At 40.7% G+C, this 17,910-nt stretch overlaps 1 protein-coding gene across 1 annotated transcript in view; it reads left to right on the top strand.

Moving 5' to 3' along the window:
* The first annotated feature begins 12,324 nt into the window (after nucleotides 1-12,324).
* The window catches only part of LOC142455491 (disintegrin and metalloproteinase domain-containing protein 32-like), a 258,099-nt gene continuing 252,513 nt past the window's right edge, over nucleotides 12,325-17,910 (top strand). The window contains exons 1-2 of the mRNA XM_075557223.1: nucleotides 12,325-12,336; nucleotides 12,861-12,922. Coding sequence (XP_075413338.1) covers nucleotides 12,325-12,336; nucleotides 12,861-12,922 — 74 coding nt within the window. The remainder of the gene's footprint in view (nucleotides 12,337-12,860; nucleotides 12,923-17,910) is intronic.

Genomic DNA, 17,910 nt, shown 5'->3' with positions numbered 1-17,910 from the left:
GTATTTCCCCTTATAAAATATCTTTTAAAATAAAAATGTCAGCTCTTGAGTGCTTTTTTTAAAAACAGCACAGTTTGCAATGGAAGCTGAAACTAAATTCAGTTCACAGCCATCAAATTGATTTTGATGCAACATGACCCTACAGAATATTCTTTCTCCTGGATTTGTTGTCCTCTGCTTTCATAAGACACTACTCAGAGCGAATTAGAACCCACCCTATTCTGGTATAACTTTACGGAAATTTAACTAATTATATCTTCAAAGAAAGACCTTATTTTCAACTCAATTTATAACAATCATTCTGTTTGTTTTCAAGTTAGCATTTTCCAAGAATTTTATAGTGCATAATGATGAATCTTCCCCACTTGCATAAGTAAATCTAATGAAAAAGCCTATGCAAATATTTACTGAGGCCTGAGACAGAGTAATTAACTTTTTGTCCCTCCAGGTTCTCAAAATTCATTTCTACAAATAGTTTCTCCAGAGAAACTGCAAGAAGATACAAATAATAATTCAGAACTAAATGACGTAAGAGAAAATTTTTGTCATCTAAAATTATTGCATCTACTTCTCACTTATCAGCTTTCTCATTATCTGACATATCACATTCAAGACAATATTGAAAAACCTACTATCTGGCCATTTGGTGCATTAATAACACACATCTGGCAGTAATAAATGCCAGCATGTGAAGTGGGAGTAACAATGACTGAGATAATTTATGTTTTGTGTCGACTTGAATAAGTCATGATTCTCAGTGATTTGGCAGTTATGTAATAATGTAGTCATATCTAATTTGTGATGAGGTGGGTTATTTTATATTTTTGCATAATGTTGCTTTTTCACATGATTCTGGTCTTTGAAATCCAATCATGTTGATAAGTGAGGAGTGAGCATGTATGAAATTTCTTATTTCCTAGCAATGATATGCAGCAATCTCATTATTATATGATTATAAGTATTTAATATTACTACTGATAAGTAATTTAGTTTTGATTAAGTAGCAAATACATAAATCATAAATTCTATTTCATATGATACTTTTTAAACCAAGATACAGAAAATAGCATATAGGAATTAAGGCTCTGGTGTGCATTGTAGCTAGATTATACAGATAAGGACCATAATTTTTTTCAAAACGGTTAAGGAGAGACTCTTTAAGTTCTTTCTCCTTTATATCCATCCATGTACCTACTATGTTTCAAGAAGAGGAAATCCTTTATTCAACTATTTTCACTGGAAAAGAGAAAAATTTATTTTATATACTGATTTATTCAGCTTATATGAGGGTAATTAAAGTACTGCTATAAGATCATAGAAACCTTAAACAAAAATATCAAAGCGGGAAGCTATGGTTTCACTACATATCCTCCATTTAGGTCTATACATTTCTGAAACTGTATGTAGTTTTGGCGTCCTTGAGGGACTCAAATCATGTTCCTTTTAAGTATTGTTTGAGTTTGGGGACCAAAAAAGAAGTCTTAAGGACCAAGCTCAGTTGTAGGGTGGATGCAGTAAGCGTTCACAATTAAATGCTCATAGCACAGCCCTTGATACCCCTAAAGAATGAACAGATACATTATTGTGAGGGGGAAAGAATTCCTTGGTGCAAATATCCAGGCCTTTTCCTCATCAATGCAGTTTACAGTTTTCATACTAAACTTCCATCATTGTCTGTGTCCTTTGAGGAAATGGATCCTTGAGCATCCCCCCAGTCACCACAACTCTGTGAGCTGACCTCTCTGCCTTGAACTTCACTGGCTCAGCAGAGCCCCTCAGAAACCACTGCTTGTGGGATTATTTTAAAAATCCACCCTCATAAGACAAGTACATAATTGAGGGAACTTTGAGATAACTTGTCTGCAGTCATCCACCCTGTGGAACAAACATGCGTGTATGAAATGGAGCCCCAGAAGTCATAATTTCAGATGTACCTTTGTGTTTCTATCGCCTTTTCATAGGAATGTCTCTATTCAAAGTTGCATCTCTAATCTCCTAAAACATTCTGAACATAGTTCTCTACATTGTAGCCAATTTTCCTGGCACCATCTGTAGAAAGTCTTTCTTTTCCCATTTGAATTGCCTTGGTACTTTTGTGTCATCATAAACTGCTCTCTCTCCCCTTTATTTTTGCTTCTTGAGCCAGCAAAAAATTATCATAAATTGAAGATCTTACTTCTGGACCCTCAGTTCTGTTCAATGGAGCTATATGCCTATCCTTCTATTCATACCTCATGCCTTAATTACTGTAGTTTTGAAGAATTGGTGCATTTTAATTATGATGTTGGAGAAGAATCTTAAAAGTACTGTGGACTCCCAGAAGAAGAAATTTATCTTGGAAAATAGAAGTAGATCAAGAATGCTCTTTAGAGGCAAAGTTGGTGAGACTTGATCTCATATTCTTTGGATATGTGAGACCATTCCCAGGAAAAGGACATCATGTTTGGTGAAGTAGAGGGTCATTGAATTTTCATTTGATTGTTTTTAACTTTTAAAATTTCTATTGCCTTAGTGAGATAGAAATCAGAGTTTCTAGTTAGTGATTCGTGGTTATAATATTCTCCTTGAATTCTTTAAGCACACGCTTTCTTTAGCCCTTTAAATGTATTTGCAATAAATAGGTGTCGTGAACTTTTAGTGTGCTAAGTCAATTTGGAGGAGCCCTGGTGGTGCAGTTATTAAAGCATTCCAGTGCAACTGAAAGGTCAGCAGTCTAACTCACTACCTGCTCCGTGGGGGAAACATGAGGCAGTTTGTATATACAACGATTAAAAGCCTCCGGAACACTACTTTGTTCTGCAGGGTTGTGATGAGTCAGAATCGACGTGATAGCAATGGATTTTGGGTTTTTAATCCACTGATAATTTCTATTGAGTGATTTTTTCCCCTGAACATGGGTCATACTTGTGTTGTTCTTTTTATGTCATATAACATTTTGTGTGTGTGGAAAATTTTACATTTAAAATAATATATACCTGCAACTGTCGAGTCTGATTTTCTTTCCTCTTCAGAAAGTAGTGATATTGCTATTTGCTTGTTCAGCAACTTGTCTGATTTAAATCTATGACAATTTTCTACTTATGGTGTGCTCTGCAAATATTTCTGCAGTTTTTAATAGTCATGCATTTCTCTGTAGGCCTGGCTTTATTGACAATTTTCTTGCATCTGGAATCAATGTTGGTTTTTAGGTCACATCAAGTTGATTCCAACTCATGATGACCCTACATATAATAAAACGAAGCACTGCCTGGCCTGCGCTATCTTCACAGTTGTTCCTGTGCTGGAACCCAGTGCTGCAGCTTCTCCAGTTCAGTGAGGCTTGTTGTCTTCTTTGCTGACCGCTCCTTTACCCAGCATCATCAGCTCCTCAGGAAATGGTCCTTCTGATTACATTCCAACGCTATGAGAGGAAGTATCACCACCATTGCTTGTCAAGAGCTGCTGACTGTATTCTTACATGACAGATTTGCTATTTTTCCTGGTAGGATATTGTATATTAATATCCTTCTCCAACACCATAATTCAGAGACATCAATTATTTTCAGTCTTCTGTATTCATTTTCCAACCTTCACATGTATATAAAATGATTGAAAATACATTGCTTGTACCAGGATCACTTATATCCTTAAAGTGGTATCTTTGTTCTTTAACACTTTAACTAGGTCTTTTGTAGTAGATAAGACCAATATAATACAACTTTTGATCTTTACTGCTCTTTCTATGATATTGATTCTGGAATCTGATTTCTTTTTCCTTTTCTAAAATCAGTACTATTATTATTTGCTTGTTTAATAACTTGCCTGAGCTGTTATTGCATTCAATTGTCATCATTTTTCTTTCTCATTTTAAAATAAGAGTTTTTCTACATAATATAATGAAATTAATATTTCAATGCAAGATATATGGTAGAACATCTTTCCTACATTCATGGCTTAGTTCTCTCCTCTGTTACAATATTGAAGTATTTTATTTGATTTATGTATTTTTAAAATAATTTTATTAGGGACTCATACACCTCCCACTACAATCCATACACACATCAGTTATATAAAGCACAATTGCACATTCATTGCCCTCATAATTCTCAAAATATTTGCTCTCCACCAAAGCCCCTGGCATCAGGTCCTCATTTCCCCCTCCCCCCTCCCCAATGAATCCCTGATAATTTATAAATTAGTATTTTGTCATATCTTGCTCTGTCCCACGTCTCCTTTCCCCCACTTTTCTGTTGTATGTCCCCCAGGGAGGAGGTCATATGCATACCCCTGAAATAGGTTCCCCCTTTCCAACCTGCCCTCCCTGTACCCTCCCAGTATCACCACTCACACCACTGGTCCTGAGGGGATCATCTGACTTGGCTTCCCTGTGTTTCCAGTTCCCACCTTCACCAGTGTACCTCCTCTGTTCTAGTTAGGTTTGCAAGGTAGGATTCAGATCATGACAGTGGGAGGCGGGGGGTGGGGGACGTGGAGAAAGCATTTAGGAACTAGAGGAAAGTTGTATTTTTGATCATTGCTACGTCACACCCTGACTGTCTCATCTCCTCCCAAAAACCCTTCTGTAAGGGGATGTCCAGTGGCCTACAAATGGGTTTTGGGTCTCCACTCTGTACTCCCCTGCTCATTCACTATGGTAAGATTTTTGTTCTGATGATGCCTGATACCTGATCCCTTGACACCTTGTGATCACACAGGCTGGTGTGTTTCTTCCATGTGGGCTTTGTTGCTTCTGAGCTAGATGGCTGCTTGTTTACCTTCAAGCCTTTAAGACCCCAGACGCTATCTCTTTTGATAGCCGGGCACCATCAGCTTTCTTCACCACATTTTGTTGTTCACCCACTTTGTCTTCAGCAGTTGTGTCGGGAAGGTGAGCATCATAGAATGCCAATTTAATAGAAGAATGTATTCTTGCATTGAGGGAGTACTTGAGTGGAGGTCCAATGTCCCTCTGCTACCTTAATACTGACCTTATAAATATATTCACATAGATCTATTTCCCCATCCTCATGCATAAATATATTTGCATATATACATGTCTTTGTCTAGACCTCTATAAATGCCCTATGCCTCCCAGCTCTTTCCTCTATTTCCTTTGACTTCCCTCTTGTCCCACTCTCATGCTCAGTCCCCACCAGGGTTTCAGCATTTCCTCTTAGTTATATTATCCTTGATCATGTCTCACCACCGATTTGGATCACTTGTTGTTCCCTTGTCCTTCGGTTTATTAACACCACTACCTTTTCCCGCACCTCCCCATCTTCCATGTCCTCACGGAACTATAGGTCCCATTGTTTTCTCTTCCAATTGTTCATCCAGCCTATCTTATTTAGACAGACCTGTGGAGATAGTAACATGCACAAAAACAAGACAGAGCACAACCAAGCAACAATATACAATAAAAGAACAACAAACCAATGACAAAAACAAAACAAAACACAACAAGAAAGATATGCTTGTAGTTAGTTCAAGGGTTGTTTGTTGGCCTTTAAGAGTGTTTTCCAGTCCAGTCTGTTGGGGCAACATGCCCTGACCCCAAAGTCCACCATCAGCTTTCCCTAGGGACCTCGCCGCTCCATTCCCTTGCTGTTCTGTTGCACCCCCTTAATGTTTTGCCTCGGTGTGGCGGGATCCGATCGGGTGCAATTCCCTCACTGTGTCTCCGGTTTTGTCGCCTGTAGGGCTGTAGGTCAGTGAGGGACGTAGTGTCTCATAGTGGGGCCAGCCATGTGGTCCTTTCTGTCGACTGGCTGTTCTAATTGGGAACATTGACCTCCTGGCCTGGTGGGCCATGATGTGCTCCACTCTCTCCTCCTCCCGCTTCATCTGCTCCCATGTGCTCTATCAGATTTGTCCCTCTTCCAGAGCTGTAGATCCAGTGCCGTTCTTTGATATAAATTCTTCTGAGGGGAGGGGCAGATGTACCCTTAGTAGTTGGTGTTGGGGCTGGCCCCCCAGACCTCTCCACTGGTTCCCTACTCCATGCCGGCATGTTGCATTCACATCTTGGAGCATCCGGTTGAAGTCTGGTCCCTCTTTCACTGTGGAGACATAACCAATACCCTCCCCTTGAGTGGGTTAGTGCCCTGTGCCCCCACTACCCTTTTCTTTTTTTTTATTATTATTTTTTCCTTTCCTAATCTCCTTTTTTAGTTGTCTACCATGTGTATCCCTGTATTTGGTCTGGTTCCTGCCATATTACCTGGCCCTGACCCCAGGAATATTTGTATACTGTAGCTTTATCCCTATACCCCATTTGCCTTTTTTTTTTTTTAAGCTTACCTCAGCAGCCTTTCAAGTCTTTCTATTTTTAAGTCAATGCTATCTTTAGGTCTGTTTTCTTTTTTGCCCTCTGGGTGAGGTTGTTCTATGTGGTGGTCTCTTATTTATGCTTGGTGAGTGTTGTTCTTCTGCCCATACTGGGTCGGCAAGAATCTTTTGTAGGGCTGGGTTTCTTCTAATGTAGTATTCTTTGAGTTTTTCATTGTCTGGGAAGACTCTTACTTCTCCATCTATCTGGATCGATAATTTGACTGGGTAGAGTATTCTTGGGTTTTCATTGTTTTCCTTCAATTTTTGGAATATGTTACTCCACTCTCTCCTCTTCTTCATACTTTCTGTTGATAGGTCTGAGCATATTCTTATTTGGAAACCTTTACATATGATTGCTTGTTTTCCCCTAGCTGCTCTCATGATTTTCTCCTTTTCCTCAAAGTTGGATAATTTAACTATTATGTGTCTTGGTGACTTCTTCTTGGGAGTCAGTCTTGCTGGGGTTCTCTCAGCCTCCTGAATGGTTGCCTGGTTTTCATCCACTCAGCTGGGGAAGTTTTCCTCCAATAATTCTCTCACTATTGTTGCAGATGACTTCTTTGTCATGTCTTCCTCCGGTAGGCCAATAATTCTAATGTTCTGCTTCATAGCATCAGACATAGCTCTTAAGTTTTCTTCAGCTTCTCTGATGATCTTATTAGATTTTTGTTCACGTTTGTTAAAGTCTTCTTGGCTGTCCTCCAAGTTACTGATGCAGTTCTCTGATTCCTCCAGTAGCATCTTAAGGTCCATGAGTGTACTACTCTTTTTGTTATCTCCTCCCTAAGCTCCTGTATTTCTCTTTGATTTATGGTTTTTATCTCTTATAACACTTCATCCCTTTTCTGTATTGTTTTCCTCATATTCTTTATGACTCCAAGTAGCATTCTGAAAATTTCTTTCTGTGGTAGCTCAATGTCTGCTTCCTCTATGCATGTCATTATGTTCAGGACATCTTCTGGCATTGCTTTTTGTTTCTCCCATTTTTTCATTGAGGTCCTTCGGGCTGATGGCTGTTTACGTTGCGTTGTTTTAGATGAGCCAGGTGCCATTTTCCTGGGAGTTGAGCACTGGCTCTCTCTGGGAGACTTGTAGGAGTGCTTCTTCGAACTGCTATAGCTTATTTCACTATGGAATTAACCTACCACTTTATCCTCCTGTGGCTTCCCTCTCAGGGAAGTGACCCAGAAGTATTGCCTGCTTTGGCATTGTGGAGGTTGGGCAGAGGTTCCTGCAGCAGCTTGGAGCATTGAGGAGTGTTGGCTGTGCTGCCTTATGCCCCCAGGCACACAGACAGGAATTGCCCAGTAAGAAGTTGAGCAGAGTATCCCCTGGTGGGAGTCAGCAGGTCTTTTCCAAGCCTAGCTAGTCACACTGGGTGGAGCTCACCTAGCTGGGTGTGGCGCAGGTGTAAATACCCTAGGCTAAGGGGAGTGGTCTGGATGTTACCAGTAGAATGTGAGAGATCAAGAACGAGGCAAAGAGAAGACAAAAAAGTTAAAATGCAAGCCCAAGGAGCCTGAGGATTTAATTTATTATTATTATTTTTTATCTCCCTGGCCAACTAGAGTATACACAAATGTAATTGTCTCTCACAGTCACTGGGCTGGAGCTCCTTGCTTTTTAAAAATTTAATAAATCTTTTTATTGGGGCTCATACAACTCTTATCACAATCCATACATACATCAATTGAACAAAGCACCCTTATACATTCATTGCACTTGTCATTCTCAAAATTCGCCTTCCACTTGGGTTCCTGGAATCAGCTCGGTTTCCTTTTTTTTCCTTCTTCCCCTCCCTCCCGGCTCCCCCCTTCCCCCTGCTCCCTTAATAGTTTATAAATAATTATTTTATCTTATCTTACACTGCCAGGCGTCTCCCCTCCCCCACCTTCCCATTGCCCATCTCCCAGAGAGGAGGTTACACATAGATATCCAAGATCGGTTCTCCCTTTCTACACCCCTTCCCTCCCTGTGTTGCCACTCCCACCGCTGGTGTTGAGGGGTTCATTCATCCTAGATTCCCTGTGTTTCCAGATCCCCACTGCACCGCTGTACATCCTCTGGTTTAACCAGGTCCGCAAGGTAGAATTGGGGTCATGATAATTGGGAGGGGAGGAAGCGGTCAGGAACTAGTAGAAGGTGTAAGGAATTTTAGGGTGCGAAACAGAACCAAAGATCCAATCGGCAAAATTTAGAAGCAGGCTTTATTGAGAGGCTTGCGGGCGGATTCAGCAACTCAGGGAATTGAGCCTTTGAAACAGCACTTTGGGAAATTTAGGCTGCGGTTTTTATACCCCTGCTGGCAGGCACAGCTGGGAAGGGTCCAAGCTGGGGAGGATCTGTGCACACAGGTGCTTCAGAAGGGAGAAAGTCTTTGACCTTATCTATATGCCAAGGACGGCTAGAGTGGAGTGTGCATATCTTCAGAAAACATTCTGGTTCTGGGAGGAGCCGGCTCCAGGAATTTGAAGGTTGAGCAGGGGAGGGGGAGATCGGTGAGAGAGGGAGGTCAGTGAAAGGGAGGTCTATGAGAGGTGAATTCTGAGAGCCAAGCTGAAGGCACCGGATTCAAAATGGAGTCCCTGTTGCCAAGACCAGGCAGAAGGTTTTGAATTTCATTACAGCGGGTCTTTGTTATGCTAAAAGCCACCAGGCCCTGTAGCTGAGTTCTGGCATTCCTTAACTAGGTTGCTTCTTATGATGATTTATGTTAAGGGCCTCCACCTATGTGCTCCTTGGAGCTGAGCAACAAGACTTGGTTTTGAATTTTAAACCAATAATATATATTTCACCTCCCTTTTTTTTGGTTTGTGATGTGCTCTGATTTGGAGGCTGTCAGGCTGGCCCCCAGAGGGGGAGATCTAGCTTATTAGGGGGGTTGCTTCCTTCTTGGCCAATTGGAACTAAATTTTCTCCCCGGACTCCCAACTTTCCGCTTATATTCTCCCACACCTCGTTCTTCCTAAGGTAATACTATATGTTTTTCTTTTACTCTAAATTATGGCTACCCACCACCACTACGCTGGCCGCGGGTTCAAGGCAGCCAACCACGCAGAGAGCTCCAGAGTGAGGTTCTCCTCGTGTCTGAGATTTTGTCCCTTCTCGGTTCTGCCTGCAGAAATCGCTATTCACAGCAAGGGCACAGACAGCGCCTGCGGGCTCGCCAAAGCTAGAGCGCTTTAAAGCATTCTTGGTTTGCTTTGTGAGTTGGAATCCCATTCAAAAAGGGGTTCAGGAGAAACCCTGGTCCCCTAGTTCTAATTTAAGGACTCCACCTCCCTGTTTCCTTCGCCTTACCTCCCAATTTTCTGGTCTGGCAGCAGGAGCTCCGGAGGGATCAGTCCTATCTGGTCGCCATTTCCCTCCCCCGCCCCCCATTCAATATTGAAGTATTTTAAATGTGAGCTCTCTGTAATCATACTGGTAGAGCTCAGTTTCAGTAACTCTTTTTTTTACCCATAATATTCCAATACAATTGAATGATGGATTGTCATATGATTTGTAAGAGCCCTCCCAATAAAATGCTTATTGTATGTACTCAAGTATAAGCCGACCCAACTATCAACCGAAGCACCTAATTTTAAAAATCATTTTATTGGGTGCTTATACAACTCTTATCACCATCCATCCATCCATCCATCCATTGTGTCAAGCACATTTGTACATTTGTTGCCCTCATCATTCTCAAAACATTTGCTTTCAACTTGAGCCCCTGGTATCAGCTCCTCATTTTCCCCCTCCCTCCCACCCCCCTGATAATTTATAAATCGTTATTTTTCCATGTCTTACACTGACCAATGTCCCCCCTCACCTACTTTCTGTTGACCGTTCTCCCTTTCTAATCCACCTTCCCTCCACCCTATGGTATCGTCACTCTCACCACTGGTTCTGAAGGGTTCATCTGCCCTGGATTTTCTGTGTTTCCAGATCTTATCTGTACCAGTGTACATCCTCCGGTCTAGCTACATTAGTAAGGTAGAATTGGGATTATGATAGTGGGGGGTGGGGAGGAAGCATTTAAGAACTAAAGTTGTATGTTTCATCGTTGCTACAGTGCACAGTGACTGGCTCATCTCCCTGCATCCCTTCTGTAAGGGTATGTCCAGTTGCCTACAGATGTGCTTTGGGTCCCACATGTGCTTCTTCCATGTGGACTTTGTTGCTTCTGAAAGAGATGGCCGCTTGTTTACCTTCAAGCCTTTAAGACCCCAGACACCATATCTTTTGGTAGCCACATTTGCATTCTTCACATTTGCTTATGCACCCATTTGTCTCAAATGATCACGCTGGGAATGCTAGGTTAATATGAAACCTATAAATATATGCACATAGATCTATTTCCCCATCATCAGACATAAATATATTTACATATGTACAGTCCTGTATTTAGACCTCTATAAAAGACCTTTGATTTCTAGTTCTTTCCTCTATTTCTTTTACTTTCCTCTTGTTCCACTATCATGCTCAGCCTTCATTTAGGTTTCAGTAATTCCTCTCGGTTACTTTGCCCTTGATCAAGCCCTACCAGTCCTTTTACACCCTACTTGCCACTGATTTTGGATCACTTGTTTCCTTGTCCCAGGATTGGTTAACACCACTTCCTTTCCCCACCTCCCCTTCTGTGTCCCCCTGGAACCATCCATCCTATTGTTTTCTCCTCCAGATTGTTTATCCAGCCTATCTTATCTAGATAGACCTGCAGAGATAATAATATGCACAAAAAATAAGACAGAGCAAAACAAAGCAACAAAACAAAACAACAACACAAATGACAAAAAAAGTAAAGCCTGTAAATAGTTCAAGGTCTGTTTGTTGAACTTTAGGAGTGTTTTCTGGTTGAGTCTGATGGCCATGGCCCCAAAGTCTATTTTTGGTATTCCCTCGGGACGTCCTTGCTCTGTTCCCCTTGCTGTTCTGTTGCATGCCCTTAGTGATTTGCCTCGCTGTGGTGGGGTCAGATCAGGCGCAATTCCCACACTGTGTCTCCAGTGTTCTCCCCTGTAGGGCTAGGGGTCAGTGGGGGTTGTTGTGTCACATAGTGGGGCCAGACATATGCTCCTCTCGGTGCATTGGCTGCTCTGAGCAGGGATATCATCCTCAAGGCTTGGTGGGCCAGGATGTGTTTCACTCTCTCCACCACCCCCCTCCTCATTTGCTCCCCTGTGCTCTGATCAGACATGTCCCTCTTCCTGAGCTGTAGTTTCAGTGCTGTCCTCTGAAATAAATTTTTTCTGGGAGGAGGGGCAGCTGTCCACATAGTTGGGATTTGGGTCGACCACTCAGTCCTCTCTACTGGTTCCCTGCTTTTTACCAGTATGTTGCATTCACATCTTGGAGCACTGGGTTGAAGTCTGGTCCCTCTTTCCCTGTGGTGATATAAGCAATACCCGCCCCCTGGGTGGGTTATTGCCCTGTTCCCACGCTACACGTTTCTTTCTTTTTTTTCCACCCCCACTTTTTTAGGCCAATACACATTTTAGTGCCTCAAATATTTATTTCTGGGTATATTTGATCCACTGATTAAAAATGAAATGGCATCAGTTTCCCCATATCAGCTCTAGATTTAGATATAGAACATGCCATATACCACTCTTCACTCTGCTCACCTATGAAGAAATCAGGATATTTTAATGTTTAAATTCATATCATTTAAGAAGGAAGGAAATATATTAAAAAAATTTAAAGTGTGCTACCTGAAAATCTACTTATCTCATATCAAAATCACAGGTTTTTTTGGGGGGGTGTGTGTTGGGCTGTGTAATCAATATAATCAAATATATAAACAAAACTAAAGATAAAGAACCACATGATCATATCAAGAGACACAGAAAAGGCATTCGACAGTACCCAACACCCATTCCTAATTTAAAAAAAAGAGGTTTTCCTCTCTTTGATCTTGTCATTGTTTTTGTTTGTTTGCCTCATTTTTGTTTTTGTATGATTTTCTGTAAATGAAATTCAGGATAAGTACATCTATAGAGACTGTAACTGGATTAATAATTACCTAGCGGCATGACCGAGGCGGTTAGGGTGAAATGGGGAGCTAACAACAAGTATGAGAAAGAACAAAATGTGCTAAAATTGTGTTGATGACTACAGAACTCTTTTTAATGTGCTAGAACTATTAAAGTATGCTATATGAATTATATTCCAATAAAACCATAAAAATAAATCTAGGAAATAGGCAGTGCATTTTAGGGGGATTATTAAGAAAGTAATTAATTTTTTTGACACTTTATGGCACAAGGCCCATGGATATAGAATACTTTTTTTTTTTTAGAATACCTTAGTATGGCAATGAAGTCATCTAAATAAGCATTATGACATAGTTTCTTATGAAGAAATAGATGTAAAACCCTGGATAAATCCTCAGGTTGGGTTTAATTTTTATGTAATGTAAGAATGGTTTAAATAATAAACAAATATAATATTTATTTAATTTGCAGATTTTAAATTACATGTTGTCTAAGACTTTAACTAATGTAAAATTGCTGTTTTTCATTTTATATTAAATTTGTGTTTACTCTCAGTTGTTTTGGATTCTCTAGGAACAGTTGTCCTATATTATCCCAATAGACAAGAAACTGTATACCGTACACCTTCAGAAAAGGTACGTTATTTATTTATATTTAATTTCATTTCCTTGAATTTGTTTATTTGCAATAGAAAACAGAGTATGTATATTGAGGATGGAGGGAGGAAGGGTGGGGGAGGAGAAAGATAGCCACATAGGTGGAGAACTTAGGATATTGTTTATGTCCTTTCTTGAGATGGGCTATGCAAACACATACAGGGTGTTTCTTTAAAAGAAAGAAAGAAAACCCCTCCAGATTCCTTATCCTTCAAACCTAAACACTGGTCTATGTGTCTGAAAACAAAAAAGAAATAAAACAGAGAAAAAATAAAACTGAAATGGACTTGGAGTCTCTAGTGACAAACAAATTCATTAAAAAAATGTACGGAAATTAATCAATGTAGTTATTAATAAAAAAATCTATTTCTGGGGGAGAACTGTTGTCCTGTGATGAATTAATTAATTTTGTTCTAAGCTGCAGTCTTTTGTGAACAGGGGTTATGAACAGAAAAAATTGAGGATCACTCTCTGGCCTACATTGAGTTTAATGGATCGGATGTATATGATCAGGGTAGTAGATCAATTACGAAGTAAAATTATAACTTGTAAATTAGGATTTGATCAGGGAGTAAGGATCATCATGAGGGACATGGAATATGAGACTTAATATAGAAAATAAATCCTGCATTGTTGGCAGAGCTAGTCTGTGGATAGCTGGTAGTGGTGGTGTGGGAAGGTGCCATTGAATCGACTCCACCCATAGCGACAATAGAATGGAAATCTGCTGGTTTGATGTCATCCTCACAACTGTTCCTATGCTGGGGCCCATTGTTGCAGCCACTGTGTCAATCCATCTCATTGAGGGGCTTCCTTGTATCCGCTGCCTCTCTACAAAGATGATGTCCTTCTCCAGGGACTTCTCTCTCTTGACAATATGTCCAAATTATGTAAGATGAAGTCTCACCATTTTTCATTTTCAGGAGCACTATGCCCATACTTCTTCCACAATAGATTTGCTTGTCCTTTTGGCAGCCTATAGCATTTTCAATATTCTTCACCAGTGAAGAATTGTGATTCAAATACATTGATTCTTCTTTGATCCTCCTTACTCAATGTCCAACTTTCACATGCTTAAAAGGCAATTGAAAATACAATGTCTTCATGGCTCTGCTCAATACTGACCTTTATGAAAAGATCACTGAAAATAAATGTGCTAAAGCAGAGTGTGGTGAAGAAAGCAGACGGTGTCAGGCTATCAATTGTAATAGTGTCTGGGGTCTTAAAAGCTTGTATTCAAACAAGTGGCCATCTAAGCGAGGAGTCCACTAAGTCCACTTGGATGAAGTACACCAGGTTGTATGATTCAAATATAACAATGATAAAATTTTAATATGGTGAGGAAAAAAGCATCAGAGCAAAAATGATGAAAACCCAATTTTTGGAGGGCTAAGGGGCATGGGGGGAGCCCCAAACCCATCTGCAATGTTTAGTCAGACTGAGCCAAGGCAGATCTGCTCTAGCCACAGTCAAGAGTCTTGAAGAGGCTTACTATCAGGCAGAGAGCATTGTAATCTTGATTATGCTGGATGAAACTTGATTCTTGGCCACTTTACCACCCTATAGATGCTATCTGAATCTGTTATGGGTGCAATAAGCTCTTATTGGTTCCATGCCAAAATTTTTCCCTGGATTTTTGAATGTTGTTGGGTGTCTTTTCCTTCCTACACATTATTTGTACTTTTGTCTGTATTCTAATATGTTTTTAACCTTACCACCTGTGTTAGTCTGGGTAAACTAGAGAAACAAGTGCACAGAAACTCATATAAGAGATAATTTTATATAAAGGGTAAGTGTACATTAAGAAAGCATCCCAAGAGGGTGAACAAGTAAATGTGGTGAAGAAAGCTGATGGTGCCTGGCTATCAAAAGAGATAGTGACTGGGGTCTTAAAGGCTTGAAGATAAACAAGCGGCCATCTAGCTCAGAAGCAAAAAAGCCCACATGGAAGAACACACCAGCCTGTGTAATCGAGTGGTCCCGAAGGGATCAGTTATTGGGCATCAAAGAACAAAAAATCATATCATTGGCTGCACACCTCCATGATAGGATCACTGAAGACAAATGGGTGCATAAGCAAATATGGCGAAGAAAGCTGATGGTGCCCGGCTATCAAAAGAGATAGTGTCTGGGGTCTTAAAGGCTTGAAGGTGAACAAGCGGCCATCTAGCTCAGAAGCAAAAAAGCCCACATGGAAGAAGCACACCAGCCAGTGCGATCATGAGGTGCCAAAGGGACCAGATATAAGGCATCATGAAAAAAAAGATATATATATGTGTGTATATATGTGTGTATATATATGTATATATATATGTATATATATATATGTGTGTGTGTATATATATATATATATATATATATATATATATATACCATATTGAATGAAGGGGGATGAGCAGAGTGGAGACCCAAGGCTCAAGTGTCGGCCACTGGAGATCCCCTCAGAGAGGGGTTTAGGAGAGGAGATGGGTCAGTCAGGGTGCGAGGTAGTACCGATGAAGAACACAGCTTTCCCCCAGATCCTGGATGCTTCCTACCCCCAACTACCATGATCCGAATTCTACCTTGCAGGACTGGATAGGGCGGAGGTTGTACACTGGTGCATACGGGGGCTGGAGGCACAGGGAATCCAGGGTGGATGATACCTTCAGGACCAAGGGTGTGAGGGGTGATGCTGGGAGAGTGGTGGGTGAGTCGGTTGGAAATGGGGAGCTGATTACAGGGATCCACAGGTGACCTCCTCCCTGGGAGATGGACGGCAGGGAAGGGGGGGAAGGGAGACTCCGGATAGGGCAAGATATGACAAAATAACAATGTATAGATTACCAAGGGCACATGAGGGAGGGGGGAGCAGGCAGGGAGGGGGGAAAAAAAGAGGACCTGATGCAGAGGGCTTAAGTGGAGAGCAAATGCTTTGAGAATGATTGGGGCAGGGAATGTGCGGATGTGCTTTATACAATTGATGTATGTATATGTATGGAATGTGATAAGAGTTGTATGAGCCCCTAATAAAATGTAAAAAAAGAAAGGGAAAAAAAAGAAAATGATTAGGGCAAAGAATGTACAGATAGATGTGCTTTATACAATTGATGTATGTGTATGTATGGATTGTGATAAGAGTTGTGTGAGCCCCTAATAAAATGTTTAAAAAAAAAAAGAAAGCATCCCAACCCAGTGCTGTCCAAGCCCATAAGTTCAACATTAGCCTATATGTCCGACACCAATCTTCAAAGTCCTTTTCAATTTCACAAAACACATTCAATGATGCTGACTGCAGGAGGAAAGACAAATCAGTGAACATGTAAGCATCTCAGCGCTGGCAGGGTTCTCCACATACCCAGGGCTGCATCAGGATAGGTCCATGTGGCTTCTCCTTAGGGAAGTCTTGCTGAAAGTGAGCCTTTCCAGCTGAAGCAGATAACTGGCTAAGGCAGCTGCACCCTGGTCTGACCTTCAGAGAGCAAGAGACTAGAGAACTAGAAAGGCCAGGTTCCCCAAGCCATTTATCTCTCCACCTTTTAATTAATCCTATATGTGTTTATCAGCCAGGTTGGCACAATAAATCTTCACTGCCTCATCACCTTAGAGCAAGTTTTTTTTCTATTGGGTCTCCCAGCTGTGAAGCACAGGAGGAATGGATAAATAATGATATTAAATCATACACGGTGATATAGGGAAAACAGCAGTAGGGGAGTGGGTGATAGGGAGAAAATATGGATTTGCGGAGAAATAATGAAGGCAGGAGGGGGCAGGGAGCAGGTGAACAGACTATGATTGCACAACTCAGTTAAAAGGCGATTTAACTCTGGGGATGGGGGGGTGGATCCTCTAAAATTTATGCGGTGATGATTATACAATTCACATTGATATGATTAAACAGTTTAACTATGGAATTGTGTGCTATGTAAATTATGTGCCAATAAAACTGCTGAGAAACAAATACCATGGCTTGGGTCAAGCACACCTTAGTCCTCGGTGACATCCTTGCTTTTCTATACTCTAAAGAGGTCTTGTGCAGCAGATTGACCCAGTTGAATGCATCATTTGATCTCCTGACTACTGCTTCCATGCATATTGATTGTGGATCCCAACAAGACAAAATCCCTGACAACTTCCATCTTTTCTCCATTTGCCATTGGTCCAGTTGTGAGGATTTTGGTCTTCTACACATGGAGTTGTAATCCATACTGAAGGCTGCAATCTTTAATTTTCATCAACATGTGTTTCAAGTCCTCCTTGCTTTTAGCAAACAAAGTTGTGTAGTCAACTTATTGTAGCTTGTTTATAAGGCTTCCTCCAATCCTCCAGACTCTTCTGCATATAACATCACATTCTTCTGTGTATAAGCAACTCTGATTATTTGTTCAGGATACAGATTGAATAAGGATGGTGAGAGGCTACAACCTTGTTCTGTTCTTACAACTGCCTCCTGCTCTGTCTACACGTTCTGCAGGAGTACAGTGGTGTGTCCTGGAATCCGCATTCTTAATGGTGTGCCATTATCCACACAGTCAAATGCCTAGGCAGAGGCCATAAAACACAAGTCATTAGGGTTCATTAGAGTTTCTCACTATCATTAGTGTTCAATGCAAGAAATCTGTTCTTGAGATTTTCTCAAAATTCAGGTGGAATAGACTAAAGGCTATATTTTGCCTTTCATGGACTTGTTTTAATTTTCTTCAACTTTTAACCAGCTTTCACCAACTTTCTTCAGCTTCTTCATTGTTTCTTCCCACAGATTTGGTAAACTTGATTTCTGTATATTCCACCTGGAGAAAATCATCGTGTTTGTGTTGCTAAAAAAGTTAATTTGCGATGAATGAATGAGTTTTTGATCTCACAAATTTCTGACATGTGATTTCTGATTTAGTTTCTATCTCCCAAGTCCTATTTTTCAACTACTATTCTTTCCTCTTTGCTTCTAATGTTTGCATTCCAACCGCCAATAACTATCAATGCGTCTTGAT

This window comes from Tenrec ecaudatus, chromosome 8, assembly GCF_050624435.1.
Source record: "Tenrec ecaudatus isolate mTenEca1 chromosome 8, mTenEca1.hap1, whole genome shotgun sequence".
Taxonomy (NCBI): domain Eukaryota; kingdom Metazoa; phylum Chordata; class Mammalia; order Afrosoricida; family Tenrecidae; genus Tenrec; species Tenrec ecaudatus.
Note: the sequence above shows the minus strand (reverse complement) of the source record. Positions and strands in the feature narration are given on the sequence as shown.